General features: G+C 42.6%; 1 protein-coding gene across 1 annotated transcript in view; it reads right to left on the reverse strand.

The window, feature by feature from the left end:
* PAPPA2 (pappalysin 2) overlaps positions 1-17,909 on the reverse strand; it is a 288,939-nt gene that overhangs the window by 23,604 nt on the left and 247,426 nt on the right. The window contains exon 20 of the mRNA XM_012644643.1: positions 14,949-15,020. Coding sequence (XP_012500097.1) covers positions 14,949-15,020 — 72 coding nt within the window. The remainder of the gene's footprint in view (positions 1-14,948; positions 15,021-17,909) is intronic.

Here is a 17,909-nt window from a genome sequence, read left to right on the forward strand (position 1 = left end):
TTCTGTTAACACACTGGCAGCACGCAGGCTCGGCAGCGCTAGGTGGCGGGCTGGGCGGACAACCAGAGAGTGAGGACGGCTGTACTTCCCAGTCCGAGGGTCAGAGACGGGACACGTGGAGGGCTGCGAAAGCCACCGCAGGACTTCGGCTTTCACGCTGGCGACACGGGGAGTCGTCACAGGGCTGTAGCAGAGGAGCGCTATGATTTAACTCACGTTTTAGCGGCACTGTCTGGCTGCTGTGTTGGGAACTGACTGCCGGGAGTGAGAGCGGAGCAGCCAGATCAGTCGGGAGGCTCCTGCGGGGACCCAGGGAGCAGGTGACAATGGCTCCCACAGGGGTGGCCGCAGGTCAGATGGTGAAGGGGGGTGGTTTGTGGGTATATTTTAAAGGTAGAGCTAATAGGACCTCCCGATGAATTGAGGTGGAGGGGGAGGGAAAGAGAAAACTTAAGATGACATCGAGGATTTTGTCCTGAGCAACTGGAAAGGAGCGGTTGCCACCAACAGAAATGGGAAAGTCTACACAGGGAAATGAGAAGCCATTGCATACGGAAAACTCTGAACTCTTGAATTCCATCCATTACTCTACAAGCTTTGCCTATTACTCAGAGGCAGTGTGTCTGTGATTCTCTCTATCCCTGTTTATCTTGCGTCTCCACGCTCTCAACCAGATTACCACCCGCAGGCAATAAATGTGTTCCATTCTCCTCATATCAAAAGTCTTTCCATGGACGCTGTTTTCCACTCAAGTTGCTAACACCTCACGCCTTGTACTGGCCAGCTTTTGGGAAGAATACGTTCATTTGCTGCACCCACTTTGTTATCTGTTTCTCAGTCTATAGCTCTCCTTCCTGCTCCACCGATACCACCGCCTCAGGGACTCTTCTTGTCAATACTCAACTTGTTTGTCTGCTCTTTGTTATTTAATGCTATTCTCCACCTCTTTTCCCTGAAGCCTCTCTTCTTTCATGGTTTAACTAAGGCCACTGTCCTCTTTATGTCCTCTACCTCTCTGGTCATCCCTTCTCTGTCCCCCGGACTAGCACCTCTTCTTCTCTTTTCCCTGGTATTACCTCCTGACTCCCAGGTGTACCCCCTCCTGTCCCCACTCACGTTCCCTGCATGGTCTCGCCCACTCACCTGCCTTCAACTGCCATCCACGTTTTCCTTATTTCTCAATATAAGTCACCAACTAAGACCGTGTTCCCAACTCCAGATTTTTATTTCCAATTCTACTGAACTCACTCAGTTTAAGGCCAACTCCATTATCTCTCCTAGAAGCCTGCTTCTCTTTCTTTACGGAGGATGATGGCGTTCACTATCTATTCAAGCACCAGGGAGTTAGATTCAGAGCCCCATCTCCTCCACTGGATAGAATTCTAGAATCAATTTTATATCTTAAAAGAAAAGCCCTCCTTGCTTACTTCCTTTAGTCTTCACTGCTGGTTCTGAGTCTGGGCCCTCACTCTCTCTCCTGAAATGCAGACACTACCTCCTAACCATTCTGCTTGTCACCTGTCAGTCCTCCACCCCTCTGTCTCCAGCAATGTATCACCTCTGATCTTGTCATTTCCTGGGGATAAAACGTGTGAGGCTCCTCAATGCCTTCAGAACAAAGTTTCTATCCCAAGCACAGCTGCATCGAGACTCCTCCTACTCTGGCCCAGGCCTCTGCAGCTTTCCCCATAGCGTCCACATGCCCCACCCACTAGTGGGTCTCAAAACATCAGGTGTGTCTTCAAACCCCATGCCTGTGCTCATACACTTCTCTCTGCTCGTGGGGCTTTCCGCTTTGTCTCCAACTAATGAAAATGTTGTACCCTTCAAGGCCCTACGTGAGTGCTATTTATTATACAATCTTCCCCAAGTTTATGTCCCACGCCCATCTCCCACCTGCTCTCCAAACAAACACAACCACTTTCTTTTCTCTGCTCCCACAGCACTTAGAACATACCTCTCCCACAAGGCAGAGTGGGGATTTCTAGAAGACATTTACCTTTGTCTTGTTTACCTTTCTAGCCCTAGGGTCTAACACTATGCATGGACAATTAATATATATTCCTCGAATAAGTTCTCCTGTATCTAAAATGTATACTTTCAAGAGTTAACCACCTTGAAGAGATTTCTGCTTGGCTTTAGGAAGAAATAAAAAGTTAGATGAGACAATAGAGGGAAAAAATACCAAAGTAAGGGACACTGTCTCTGCCATATACCTTCTCTTTCTCCTGTAGAGGTATAGCTGCTGTTGGAGGAAGTATTTAGGAGTAACAGTTCCCTGAGCACCTGCGCCATCCCAGGCTCAGTGCTGGTAAGACATGTGAATAATCAAACTTGTTTTTTATCTGCCTTCTCCAGAAGCCCCACTAAAATGTTGGCAAAGGAATAAAAAAGATATAAACTCACAAGGAAAAAGAGAACAGGAGAGATGATGGCAGCTGATAAAGAATTCAACCACATTTGAGAAACTGGAAAATGGCTGGATGGGTAGTAACTGACATGGCAGATTCAAGAAAGAAGAAACCTTAATGCCTGGAATGTCATAGAACACAGGAAAGCTCAGGAACTGTAAGTATCAGATACCTCTAAAGGCAAGAGTGCAGGGTGTGTGTGCGTCTGTGATGGTGTTAGAGCGTTAAAACCCCATCTTCTATATTAGAAAATCAGTAGATAACGTCCTACACCAAAAGATCAAGATTAGCAGTGTAAGTATTGTATATGCATGTGTGTATGTGTGTGTGTGTACATATATATACACAGATATGTGTGTGTGTAATTTCCAGAAGAAATGAAAGAAGGGAAACGGAAGAATCAAAGACACGAAGGAGGAGCTCTGCCAAGCAGGGCTGGGGTTAGGAGCAGAGGCACTGCAGTGTCTTCCAAATAAATCTAGGGCTGCTAACTGGCTTTTCAAACTACATGTATTACCTTTATTGAATTATAATGAAGTTTAAAAATATTACAAATAAATATAGCTAGTAAGGGTGGAGCTGAGATTTAGACCTATTGGTTTTTGAAATATGCGTTCTTTCCACTGTATATGCTGTTTGCTGCAATTTGCAAATATTTATTGCAATCAGTTTAGGAGCGCCATTTTTTCATTTGTTGTCCCTTCACTGTTGGGTTAGTCAAAAGAACAGATGCATACGATATGCACAAATACACCCGTGTGTGTGTATGTGTGTGTGTGTGTTTATGTGAGTATACATATATATTAATATTTTATATACTTTCACAGATAAGGTGTAAGAAACTTAATAGAATGCCTTGCTAGCACTCAGTCTTTTAATAAACAAATTTTTAATAAAATAATTTAAATGAATACCTATTTTAGTTGGATGAATTAGAAACAAAATTTTATGAACTTTCAGAAAGAGCTTGTCTCTGTGACTATTTAATTAAGGAGTTATGCCAATTACCATGAGGGTAAATCATAAAATAATCGCTGCCTTATAGGACTCATGAATAATCTCAATAACTGTGTTTGTGCCACAGTTAGAATGCATTTAAAACACATCTTAGACGCACAGTTAGAATTCTTAGTAGAGAAAAGTCCCTGTAAAAGGAGGAGAAAGTGGAGTTATCTGTAGATACAACTTTGCTTGCTGCTGATTCTCATAAGCTCAGCATAATCAGCGGGAAGCAAATGAAGATGTGGTGGGTTAAAGAAAAGAAAGCGTTTCTGTGATGCCGATTTTGCAGGCGAGTAATATTTAAATTGTCTGCAAGCCTGGGCTAGAAAGGGGAGGACAGTGAAAAAGAAAAAGAACAAAAAAAAGAAAAAATAAGGAAAGCACAGAATAAATCAGAGAAAGGGTGGAGTGGGAGGAGAAAAATGACCCATGTCATAAAGAAAATTAACAGAGTGCAGAGAGTGGCCCACCCACAAGGCCAAGAGGACAAAAGAAGCAAAATACAGCCCGGGGGGCGGGGAGGCCCACGGGGCTGTGACAGGCAGCTCCACGGGAGTTTCGGGCAAGCTTAACCTCTCCTGAATGCTGTTCATCTAGATGAGGCTTTATAATTTGCACGGTTATGCTTTTAATGTTTTACTTTTTTAAAAAGCCGGGGTCAGGGGAGGGGGGACAATGGTTTTAGCTTTCAAAACGAAAACCTAGTCCCAATTAACATTTGGAGTCTGATTTTCAGAGATTCCAGCTGGAGAATCTGAAGCTGAGCCCTGAACCAAATGGGACTCTGGACAAGCCTAAAGACGTGCCCGGATTTTCAGGCTGGTGCAGATATTGCATAAAACTGGTGGCGAAATTCACAAACAAATCTCCAAGGGATTGGAATTTGGCAGCCAGGAAGCCTGGAAGACAGCTCCAACTTAAGCAAATTTTCAATTCTTCTCTGGATTTTAACACGTCTAACACATATTTGGATTTAGATTTGTGAGGGCCTACACTACCCCTACCAGAAGGCTAGTAGCCGTCCTCATTATTGGCTTCTGGGCCATTTATTATCCCCACCCTAATTAGCATTTTATAACCCCTTTTTACCCATAGATCCTAAAAAACTTGGCAAGAATTAAAAGAAAAGTAAGCCCAGAAGATCTGTCCTCTGAGAAGTAGGGAGGGAATGATGATTATATCTGATTTGTAAACAGCTAAAATATGGCAAAGCAAAGTTTAATTGTTGGCTATTATTTAAATGACAACATATAAATAAAAAGGAAACAAGAGAAGTTAAAACAACTCCACAATCACACAGTACACAAGTAAAATAAAGTTGGAATAGAACATTTGGTTTTCTTATACAGACATCACAAATAGGATTCATTTCTTTCTTTTTAATAAGAATTGATAAAGACATGCTCAAGTGAGATGCTTTTTGAAAGAGCAGTAGCAATCCCATCTGGTCACAATTCTAAGTCCATTTTAAGCTGTGATAATACTATCAAGTCTCTGCACTTATTAAGAATAATTTGTAACCATCCGGAGATGAAAAATATAATACCAAAGCATTGTACAGACAGAAAAGATTGAGAAAAGAATTGCTGAACCTATTTTACCCTGAAGCTGAGGGGAACAAACAGGAGAGAGGTTTGGGATCGGAAAAGAGACCTTAGCATTGGTGTCCCCTGAAACTGTCACTCTTCTTCTATTTTCTCCACACTCCAGACCGGGGCTTTTAAGCTTGAGAGTGCAGCAGGATCACCTGGAGGGTTTGGTAAAAGCGACTGGACCCCATCCCAGAATTTCTCATTCAGCAGTCCAGAGGGGGTCCTGAGACTGCGTTTCTCCCATCCAAGTACTAACCAGGCCCGACCCTGCTTAGCTTCATGAGATCAGAAGAGATCAGGCGCATTCAGGCTGGTACGGCCATAGGCGTGCGTCCCTAGCAAGTCCCCAGGTGAGGCTGCTGCTGCTGGTCTGGAACCGCCCCATTGCCCTAGACCATTCTGGTTCTTAAGCACGTCCAGGTTTCAGCAGCTCTCACTCGGGAGTCCTGAGGGTCTGAGCTCTACGGGCGAATGCAAAACCGCTTGCCTCTCTTATGTCTTGAAGGATCTAACCTTGGGAGAAAATCCCCTTTGTGCGTTCCTGCAGATGGGCCTGAGCCCGCTCCCACTGCCAGAGGGAACATGGGCGCCTGCACTGGAGTCTCCGAGACACTCACCCCTTTCATTCGTCTTTTGGAACAAAGAGCTCTAGAATTTAAGATCGTGCTAATAGGTTTTACCACACTGCAGTGGAGCTTCCCTTGATCCAATAGAAAGAACTATAACACATATATTTTGTATCTGGTCCTAAAAAACAAGGGGGTAAAACTCTACCAAGTGACAAAGCCCTTCCTCCAAAAGGGCCCCACGTGATGCAGAACCCACTCTGTCTCCTCAGGTGGTCTCTCGGGCAGACCACCGGCTGCCCGCTCCCGTTTCTTCTGCTCTGACCACCGCGCTGCAGATCTGTGTGCAGCCGTGCCCCAGGTGTGAGCAAGGCACATCCCGACCTCGGGACTTTTTCGTCAAACTTTAGCTACTCTCTACCCTTTCTTGGCTCAAACTCTAGGCAAAAAAAAAAAAAAAAAGGTACAAAAGAATGCCGATTTTCATGCCATTCTTTTCTACCTCATGAATTATACACTGGCCCCTGCATCCCATAGAGTTACTGCAGTAAACCTCGGCAGTGCCATGAGTGATCAAGAAGCACATGTCCCAGACACAGCTAACAGGGCTAACATCTGGAATATAAATAATGACAGGGAGGCAGAGAGAGGTCCAAGACAACACAGAAGAAAGAATCCAAAGAATGGCGTGACAGATGGAATGAATTAGAGATGGAACCATTGTTGGTATCAACTACTAAATGTGTAAAAACAATACAATTTCCCACCTACATTTCAGGACTGCAGCACTCTGATGAAGCTAAGTGTTCCCCCAAAGCCCCGTCTTCCCACTCCCAATTCCCTCCTACATAAATTCCCATGGAAGCAGTACTTGTACGGTAATGACACATAAAACTACCTTTACTGACTGCTTTAAGATAACACAAATATATTTACATTTAAATCGATGGAGTGCTAGATTTACAGGGAAAGAAAATAACAAACCATCTTCAGCGTTTGAGATCGGAGAAAATGTTTAACCATGTCACAGAGGGGAGAATATATAACCCTTTAAAACTCTCCAAAGACTAACACGTCTTTTAAACATTTCCCTTTATAACCTTGTATAAAGTTTAACACTTTCAGGATATTCTCACATAGATTTACTTTAAATAGTTCACTCAGTATTTTAAGCCCATTCTGTTCTATTCTATTTTCATTGGGGGATGGTGGTTGTTGACTTTTCTGTTGTGTAAAATATTTAATACATGAAAATATTTACTACATTAATCTTTATTCTTCTTGTTTGAGGCTTGGAAAATCCAAGTTCTTTTGATTTTTTCCCCAAAGGTATTATTATTATCAAGCTTTTTATATCATTTTTGTTACCCTCGACATGTTCTGTATTTTCTAATGCCTCCAGAAGCTAAACCTAAAGAGAAAATAGGATCGGATCAATGATGAGAATAATGAACAAAACAATGAAATAGTCAGTTTTCTGCTGGTCCCACTCATACCTATTTGCATGTAGCTTGTTGTTTCAAGAACAGAGCCATGCTACCATCTACCTGTGCTGACCACATTTTTAAAAATTTCAAATATAATTTTACAATAATCCAGCCATTTCTGGCTTATAATAATTTCCATTTTACCACTGTCTGCCAGATATTATTACCTCTATCCTTGACCTTTTTGAACTTTATTCTATTTCAAATGATTTCTCCATTTATTCAAGAACTATTAGAAGATGAATCCCTTTCTCCTGGGATGTGAGCTGGGCACTGTTGTATATAATTATATGTTAGTGTATTAACTAATCCCTGTCCAGTGTTTCTCAAAGGACCACCTGCATTAGAAGCACTGGGGTATTAGAAAAAGCAAATTCTTGGACTTCACAACCAGACTTAGAATATAAGAATTGGGAGAGAGGCCTAAGAATCTGCATTTTAAAAATAAGCACCCCTGTGTCATTCTAAAGCACTCTTTTTAAGAAAAACTATCAGCTGAATCCATTGCCCATGGAAACGTTTTAAGAACAGTGTGGTCAGAACAAGTCCTGAGCGTCCAACTAGATGGGACTCCCCACCCAGCACAATGTGCAGCAATGATCCAAGATGTGGTCAACACCTTAGTTGACTTCTTAAATTAGGGGTACATCATTTGGGACAGAATAACATATCTACTAACTTTGAGAAGTGACTTCTCCTTTCACTTTGACCAATGATTCCATCACAGAACATGACATCAGTAAAGGGGAGCATGTTCCATGTGAATATATGACTTGTACTTAGAGAAGTTTGTCCTAGAACTTTTCTAGGAGAAAAATCAAACTTTCAGGCATGTAGCTTTTATTACTCAACCCCATTTTCTTTTAAAATGGCATATACTACTTGGCTTGTCTTCCAGTCTTCTGACAGCTCCTCATTCCTTAAAGACCATCAAAATTATTAGATGTGGGATCCAAAGGGTCTTATTAAACAATCATTCACCAAATCTTCCTCCAGCTCAGCTTGGTTTCTCACCCTCCCAATATATACACACATATATGTACATATGTTGCCTGACACTCCTTATGAGAATTAAAATGGGAAAAAATATTACTTTTGCTCTGAGTGACAGAAATCACTCAGTATTACTGGTAAATGGAATTTGATTAATCTTTATGACACACTCAATGTTTATCGAACATTCATACAGTAAGTGTTAGTACATCCTTTCTCATGTTCCAACTCTTGCATCTATCCTGTCTTAGACTGAGTTTTCTCTTGTGGGCTGGAGCCAGGATGGAAATAGTTAAACCAAAACCAGGATTGGCCTTGGGCTCATGTCAAGAAAGTAAAGTACCAACAGGTTTCCAAAACCTGATCCATCCAGGGAGTAAAAAGTCAAGGGTAACCAAGGGTAAGGCCATAAATTTGAAAATCGGCCCTGTCAGAGAAGAACCTATAGGTGTAATTAAGACCAAAATCTATGTGGAAGGCAAAACGTCCCCAGAAACGAGGACAAGTTTGCTATTATTCCTGAAAAATTATCATGACCGCCTCTCTGAAGGCCCCAAACCACACCCTGATGGGTGTGTCTCCGAAGTTTTCTGAATCTGGATTCGGACAATTTTAAGAGATGAATTTTATCCATCTAGTTTGAAGGCTAAGGATACTTGAATTCAGAGAAGTTAACTGAACTTACCCAAGGAAATATCTAGCCAGGAATGGAGCTGAGTTTGAAGCCTGCTCAGATGCCCGGCAGCTTGTTTCTGCCACTCAGGCCACCATCACTGTGTTTTCAAGGCCTCTTTATTCCGTCTGTGGCGGGGTTTTATTCTCTACTTCTCTTTCTGTGTTGTCTCTCCCTTTACTTCCATGATGCTACTTCACAGAAGATTGACTCAGTCTTTTCCAATTTAGGACTCTCAAAGTCAAAGTTCTATCTTTACCTCTCAGACCCCGTCTGTAGGGGAGTGGAATCAGGTGTCACTGAAGAATTCCTTCAACGGTGACACAGAAGTAAACAGAACATACTCCTGCCACACAGGAGTCTGCAGACTGGTAGAAGGGAAGACCTATTGGATAATCTTGCAATAATGTGATGGATGAGATGACAGGCATTTATAAGGGTATTGACGAGAATTTGGAGATGAAATGGCAGTGAGGGCTCACAAAGACTGATCTGAAATTCCCCACAAACCTTAAAAGGCTTTATAAGTTTCACTGGTGGCCTTAAGAGCATCAATTGACCATGGCTACCTACAGTATATAATAAAGAGTCATAAAGATATAAACTAGGTGTAAGTGGACAGTTTCTTGACTCTTAATACATTGTCTCAACATGACCCCATCCCCACAGTATCGTATATCATCCTTAGGCAGTTTCCTACCAGTATGTCATATTATCTGGAAATTATTTCACTTGTTTCTCACAGACGTTCTAAGAGAAAACCAGACAGATGCTACACATAGCTAACAAAGGCAGGGTCAGAATTTGAGCCTAATTCTTCCGACATCACCTTGCATCCTCCACAGCTCTCTCTTGAAAAAGAAATGGCACAACTCTACAAGAACCAACAAAGCATCGAAGAGAGATTATCAAAAGGTGTGATGCAAAATGGAGACTGCTGGGAAGAACAGGACGGACTTGTAAGAAATATGTGCTCATGGACCAAGCAGAGCTGAGAAGTAGGTCGGTTTTGACCATCCTGCATGCAGGAAATTAATCGGTTCTATGCAGAAGGGGGGCTGTACGTGTGGTCTTTATGCCCCTCTGCATTCCCTGGAGAATAAATGTTCTTAGTCTAAGTGGAACCTAGGATTGTGAACTTTGGCAGAATTCATACATAGGCTTTATAAAAGAGAAAGTAAAGGAAAAAAGGAAGAATGGAAGGAAGGAAGGAGAGAGGGAGAGAGGGAGGGAGGAAAGAGAGAAGATAACTTATTATCTGATAGTATCACAGTGTTCACGGATGGAATAAACACTTCATTTATTACCTCACAAGATGAGGAAAACCATTTTCTCTCCTTCTCTTTCTTTCTCTATACTGAGAAAAGAATGTACTTTGCTGGACAAGCATTTGACAGAGTATTTATTTTTTATACAGTTATCATAGAATATTTGTATGCTTATCTATAATTTTATAATCAATGTGCATATTAAATTATTATTTCAATCAACAAATTCTTTTGTATGCCTCAGCTATTGAAGACATTGTGTTGAGTAGGTAAGACACAAAATTGGAAAAGAGAATATTTTCAACTTGCAAGTAGTCATAGTGACCTGAGGCAGACACACAGGAAACCATGCTTTCCCAAAAGTGGTAAGTGGTAAAACGGAGACCATAGTACAATTATATAACTCATCTGTGGTTCGGAGTGGGTGCTATGTGAGGTTAGTCATTAAATAATCCAAGTAGAAGAAACACCTCGAAAATGTGTTGAAGGATCAGTAGGATTTTGACTAGAGCAAGATCTCTCAACAGTGTATTGACATTTCAGATAGAATAATTCTTCATTGTGGGGCTGTCCTGTGCATTGCAGGATGTTTAGCAGCATCACTGGCCTCCACCTACTAGATTCCAGCCCCCCCTCACCCAGTCATGACCACCAAAACTGTCTTCAGATATTGCCCCTGGTGTGAGGAGTGGGGGCCTCAAAATGGTCCCCTGTTGAGAATCATTGGCTTAAAGAAACATGGGGTGGGTCCCAGGAAAGGGACCCAGCATGTACCAAGATACAGGGCATGAACTAACATATGATGATAATAATACCTCTATGATTGATAATAAAAGTAGATAATATTTATTATGCACTGTTATGTGTAAGAAGTTAGACTGAGTTCGGTGTCTACAGTATCTCATTTATCTTCACAACAACCTTATGAAACAGGCATTCCTATTAAAACTTTGTTTTAAAAACCCTATTAAAACTCTGTTGAGGGTAGTGAGGCACAAGAAGGCAAAGCAACATGCCATTTGTCACCCAGCAAGTGGGACCAATATTCAGTCCCAGATCAAGCAGACCAGCAGCGCAAAGCCCATGTGCTTTTCAGAATATTGTCATTGCAAGAGGCTTTTCACGTCTGGAGTAAAGGGTGCGCAGAGCGATTTGAAAAGACACGAGGCTGAGAGACAAAGGCCCATTTGCTACCTGCAGAGGAGTCTGACTTAAATGTGCAAACAACGGGGAGTTGCAGAGAAATTTTTAGCAGAGGAGACGTGACAAAAAGAACCCCGTGGTCACGACAGAGAGAATGGAGGCAACTGATGGGCGCAGGTCTTGGGGGAGGGAGAACAGTTAGCACACGACTGCAGTAGCACAGTGAGAACGCTGAAGGCCCAGCTAGCGGGGCGTGATAGTAAGAGTGAGGAGAGCTGCTCATATGACGAGCTGGTGACCCACTGAGCTGGTGACTGGACAGGACAACTGTCTGTCTCCATGTGATTTGGGAGTTATGGATCTCAGTGGGTCCCCATGGGAATGGCCTGTTTCCTTTTCTTTCTCCTTTTCTTTCCTTTTTCTCATCCTCAAAAGTTTGCGCCCATTATATTGGGGCCATCCCAGCAGCAATGCTCCTGCTTTCTGCTTTCCACATTCAGTAAACATTCACGGAGTCGCTAATGGCGCACAACAAATGACACCACTTTATGAGAATCTCCTATGGGCCAGGCATGGCCCTAAATACCTTATGTACATTATCACATCAATCCCTCATGACAACTCCTTAGAACAGCTTTGTGGCCCACTTTCCCAAACGGAGGAAGACCCTGAGACTCACGCTCCTCGGCCGACCTGGGATTTGAGTCTAGATTTGTCTGACATCAAACCCTTCCACTAACCAAGTTCCATTCCTTGCCCATTTGTAACTACAAAAGAAACAGACAATGCAAGGAACGTTCAGGTCGAAAAGGTCGAATGAAAGAAACAACTAGAAAACTAGAATTTAATGTATAAACAGGTTTGGACACAGAGATGTGGTACACACATGTTCTTCCTGAGGCAATGGGAACGTTAAGTGACAATAAAAAGATGGAATTATTTAGAAACAAGATTTTTTAGGGGAAATCTTAAGAGGTGCCTCAAAAAATGTGAGCAGCACAGAACGGTGGAGGATTGAAGGGAAAACTACGGTGAAGAGGATAGGACACGGACAGGTGCTGAAGGGACTGACAGTGCAACGCGGGCTGGGGACAGTGAGGAGATGGATTTACTGCCTTGGACGTCCTGGGGGAAGTAAGGAGCAAGGCGCTCCTTAGGGGACATCTTAGAATTACATCCAGTGTCGGGAAGTGAAGACAGAAACCCTTTCAGATACTGGGTGTCAGAGTGCCTAATTTGAGCTCAGACTTGCACTGCACTTTTTAAGCGTCCTTTCCCCCACGCAGCCCTCTTTGTTTTATCTTCCTCTGGGTCTGTTTTCCCTCCGACTGTCTTTGACACTCTTCAGTTCTCCCTAATATATTTAGCGGACTTTTTCCAGTAAAGAACGCAGCGTCTGCCAAGTTACCCCTAGAACATGCCAGTTTCAGCCTCTCTCCTCCTTCCTTTCTCATCGTCGCCCTCCCTCTCTGCATTTCTCATTACGTATTTCTTCTGAGTTGTTTCTCCTTTTACTCCCCTGTTCAATTCCCTCGTTTTCTTCAGTACTGATTTTTCTTTATCTTTGTATCTTCCTTCCACCCCTCTAAGGGGTTTTTCTTCTTCCTAGCCTTTGCTCAGAGACCAGAGGCCAATACCTAGTTTTTCAAATCTTGTCTTACCCAGAGTGTCTCAGGGAATAGCATAGAATAATCAGAACGTAAATAGAATTTTTTCTGGACAAAGAAAGCTGCGCAGGAAGGACGCACAGGCTAGGAACCTCTCGTCTGCGCCCACAGTGGTTAGGGTGGTGGTTCTTGGCGTGAGCGGCATCGGAGTCAGTGGGAAGCCTGTTAAAACATGGACCGCTGGGCCCCACTCCCAGAGTTTCTGATCCAGGTCTGGGGCAGGGCCTGAGAATGCGCATCTCTAACAGGTTCCCAGGTGATGCCACGGTGGGACTGGTCCAGGGGCTGCGCTTGGAGAACCACTGGACTTGGGGACAACAGCTGTGAGGCATCAGGGCTCGGCTGCGTAGGGTGGCAGTCAAACGGGGGAGACCTCAGAGGAAACAGAACCTTATCCCTGGTCACATCAACAAAGGGACTGACAGCAGCTTAGGAAGCCCGGGATAAGAGATGGAGCGGATGTGCTGGGCTGCGGGGAGGAGGGCAGGGCAAATGGCGAAAGCTCTGTATCGTAACCTTCTGGGAAACACTGAAGCCAGCTCCAAGCCCTGTCAGCCACCCTCCCACTTGAGATCATGCATAGAAGCAGCAGAAGGGAATTCTCAGGGTCCCTTTGATCTCCTCCCAGGTCCCCAGCCCTCTGTCTGTTTATCTTCCTCCTTCCCCGGCCTCCTCCTCCCCGCTCTGTACCCCCTGCTCAGAGGATGATTCACGCCACTCTCCCCGCCTCCACCCCACTGCCATCTGTTTTTCTAATGATGGCAGAAGATGAGCTGTTTTGTTGGCCCACACGGTAACAAAGCACACTCCATGCTCGCATTTTCCCCGATGCACTCTCAGGACGCTCTTTTATTGGTATCATCTCCCCACCCAGTTTTCTCTGTTCTCTCAAACCCCACCCTTTCCCCCTCTCTGGCCTCATGTGGATCCCACTTTCCCAGAATCAGATCAAGAGACAGAGAGATACAGAGGAATGGAGGGTGGCCGTGCATGCGGGCTGAGCGTGCCTGGGGGAGGAGGCTGGAGACCCATGGCAGTGACACGGCTCTCCCTGCGGCACACGGAGGAGCCATGACCCAAGCACTGCCGCTAAGTGGCTTATTTACTCCAGTGTGAGATCTGGATGACAAAACCTGTTATGACTGAGACTAGAATATTTGTATTTGTCACTGGCTATTCCCAGGGTGGGAGGGCTGAAATGGCGTGTGTGCCTGTGTGTGTGTGCATGTGTGTGTGGTGTAAGCATCTCCCTCCCTCATTGCAGAATTCCTGGGTCTTCCTTTTTCATTACGACCCTCTCATTCTTGACCCTTCTTTGTTAACTCCAATTAATCTAACTAAATAATTCCCAGCACCCTAAGTCCCCCTGCTGGTAGGGGAATCCACTATGTGAAGAAGTAGAGAGGATTTCTTGAGGTCGTAAAGATCCAGTTTGGCTAATCAACAGTGGACAACAGGTCAACCTAAAAGGCTGCAAACACAGGTGCCTGCATGACCCAGGGAGTTATTTTAAATGAGGTCAGCAGCCGCAGGCAGAGGTAAGGACTGTGCTAGCTGGAGAGAGCTGTCCTTCTGGAGTCAGAGCTGCCACTCTGATCCAGCTAATTGTTTTTATGGTTGCCAAATATTCTTGTTTCTCCAGAGAAAAATCTTTCACAAAAAGTTTTTTATATTTATTTTTATTTGAGGTATGTGTTTATGTGTATAATGTTATATTTGCACATAAGATTGTACGTGAAAATCTCAATTTTTAAACATTGGCAACCAAAAAAAAGTGTTTTTAGACATCTGTGCCGGCCAAACAAATCTGTCTGTGGGCCACTGTCTGCAAAACCCTGAGCTAATGAAGCTCAGACAATGCCCAGCCACAGAATCCCAAAACCATAAATAATTCTGACTTGCTTTTTAGCTTATTTTTTATTAAGTCAATTGAAGTAGAACTCTGAAGATTTTGCTAAAAACAAAGCAAAAATCAGATAGCCTAATTTCTATAAATTTTGCATTGCGAAGCCAACTTAATCTAAGAGGTTCAACAAAGGGCAGAAGAGATGGGGAGAAACAGGATCTTGAATCAGAAGGACTCAAGTTCTGTGAATTAAGCACACAGAGTTCTCCGTCTGGGCTGGGGAAGGGGAGACCTACTTACCTCACACGACTGGATGCAGTGGACCAGGGCGGGATCTGGGTGCCACTGACGCCGGCCTGTGCACACGATGTTCTAACGGGGACGACGGAAAAACAGAAAACAAAAGCAAAGACATTTGGTCTGTGAGAGAAGGGGCGAGTCCTGAGCTTAGCCCACCAGTCCAACTCCATTCCCAGGGTAGCAAGATTGTGCCCCATAAAGAGGACTGAGGCCAGCCACCCTTTCCTGCGGAAACTGTTCAGCCTGCTAGATGGTGCCAAGGCGAAAACTCTCAGCGGAGAAGATTTTTTATTCTTTTCATCTTCCTCTTCCTTCCTCAAGGTATCAACATTTTCAAAGTAGTGGAGATGTGGTTAGAAAAAAAAGCATTTCCAATATTATAATGAGTTTTATTTGGTTTTAGGCACAATATCAGTTCCATTTATTTTGAAATTTTAAATAATGTTACAAGAAATTATGAGATAGTTATATTGATCAAGAAACATCACGGATTTGTAAATAAAGGCTCACATAGATAGCTTTACAGAAGAGTTTTCAACTAAAAATGGATCTCAGGAATCCTAGATTACAAAATGTGAGTGCCAAGCCAGGACCAAAGGTGACGTTGCCTTCTCGGCAATTCCTGTTAGCATGCGGCCCTTCCTTGTGGGAAATGAAACAGTATGCACGCGCTGGGCAAACAGGGCCCACGTGAAATCACAGGAACTCCAAATGGCACCAACATCAAGCGGGTGGGAGTGCAAACAGGTTCATGTTGAAACACCCGTGACTGTCTCAACCCCAATGGCCATTTCCAGATGTACATTTAAACAAATAGTCAGCTACTCTTTGTTAAAGAATAACTCATTTTCACTGAGCTTTTTTTCTTTTTCTGTTTGTATTACAAAATTTTCGAAGGATACACTTTCCTTAGGAAAAGAGAAAAATCCCATGGCAGGTTTCAAAGAGAAAAGAAGATTCTCTCCGTAGCTGGCTCCCAACCCACCCATCTGCAGACCGGCATACTCACACTTTAATCAGTACGATGGAACTCAGTGCAACCGAAAAGAAAAATAATACGTGATGACATATGAGCTTTACACAAGATAGCACCTCCAATAATTGGAGATTATGCATTCTAGAATGCTAGCACTGTGCGATAATCAGATTGGAGACATTTGCATATATTAATATGCAGGTATATGAATATATACCTCATAGTCAGATAGGAGAATGGGAATCTGCAATATATTTCTGGAATTATGCTACTAAAACCCTAAACTTCTCCTTCATAGCCTCCCTAGAGGGGAAATAAATTGTATAAATCCTCACAAAGTTTGATATTTAAAACTCTGTATTATAATATATTATTAGAAGGTGAATTGGCTTAAGTTATTACTGCACTAAAAAGAATTATCAAAACAAATATATAAGGTAAACATAACAGGGGTCTTTGAACTCCTGAAAAAGTGAGTTATTCTCCTGAACTTAAAGCCACTTAAGCAGAACCATTTGCATATAAATGATAATTCTGCTAACTAACTAGAAATGATTCTTGTTTATGTTTTAAGGCAAGTTCCTTTGGAACTCTACTTAGCAATGGCCGTGAATATTATGCATTCAACAGAATGCAACATCCTAGATACCCTAAAATAAACAGAACCCCAAAGTACACTGTAGAGTAAAATAAGAAAATCAAATAAACCAAAATAAAGGACAAAACAAAATTACAGTATTCTACAATTTTTGTGAGAAAATAAAGATTGATATATACATATATATGTATGTATATGCACAGAATATCTCTGTATGGCATTCCAAAAAGATCTAGAAATAGGATGGAAGAAATTGGGTAGTCAGGGAACAGGAGTAAGAGAGAGACTGCACCCTGGAATATCAGTGTTTCATACTTATTTGCTGTCCCCAGATAGCAATCATAAGAAAATACAATAACTTGTCCCTTGAAAGGCAAATGCATGGCAACTTTTTCCTTCTCAGAGTATTGCATTCACTAAGGACCTCCAGGTCCTCACCCCAATCAGTCAATTATTCAATTCAGATCAAAGACTCACTATGGGCCAGATTCCCCACTGAGCAAGAAGGTCTAAAAATCCATAAACCTAGTTGCTGCCCTCAAAGAGCTCAAAATCTCTGAGGAGAGGAGGTTGGAAGAAGGTCGATTCCTCCATATCCAGGGACACTTAGCCTTGGCAAACACACGGGACGATTCCAGCCAGACCCATCAGGACATTCTTGACTGACTGCATCAGCTTCTCCTGTGCCCTCCCGACCTCCTCCCTCGCCCGCTGCTTTTATGCAAGCAGGAGCGTTGCTCTTCTAACACTCTAGGAATCCTACAAATATATCGCAAAATAAAAAAGAAAAGGAAAGAATCTGTCTTTACTTTCAATCCTTTTTTCCAATGCTCATTTCTCCTATTATTCCCAATTTACATTTTACATCTCTGTAGCTTTATGTAATTTTATTTTTTATGAGGAAAACATGTCCATGGCATAAAACATAAAAGGCATGAAAGGGTGCAGTCCTGCTCTTACTCCTGTTCCCCGAAACTACTCGGTTTCTTCCATTCTAGTTCTAGATCTTTTTTGAATGTCATGCAGAGATATTCTGTGCATACACACACATATATGTGTATATACAAATTCGTTATTTCCTCACAAAAATTGTAGAATACTATAATTTTATTTTGCTCTTTATTTTGGTTTATTGTTGTTTATTTGATTGTCTTATTTTATTTTACTTTACAGTGTACCTGGGGGTTCTGTTTATTTTAGGGCATCTGGGATGTTGCATTCAGTTGAATGCATAGTATTCCATTAGATGAATATACCCTAGTTTATTTAACCAGACCCATGTTGATAAACATTTCGATTATTTGCAGTGTTTTGTTATAATGAATATAGCTTTTGTATGAATTATGTGTAAGTATATCTGAAGAGTAAATTCATGATAGTAGAATTG

This window comes from Propithecus coquereli, unplaced genomic scaffold (assembly GCF_000956105.1).
Source record: "Propithecus coquereli isolate 6110/MARCELLA unplaced genomic scaffold, Pcoq_1.0 Scaffold216, whole genome shotgun sequence".
Lineage (NCBI taxonomy): Eukaryota > Metazoa > Chordata > Mammalia > Primates > Indriidae > Propithecus > Propithecus coquereli.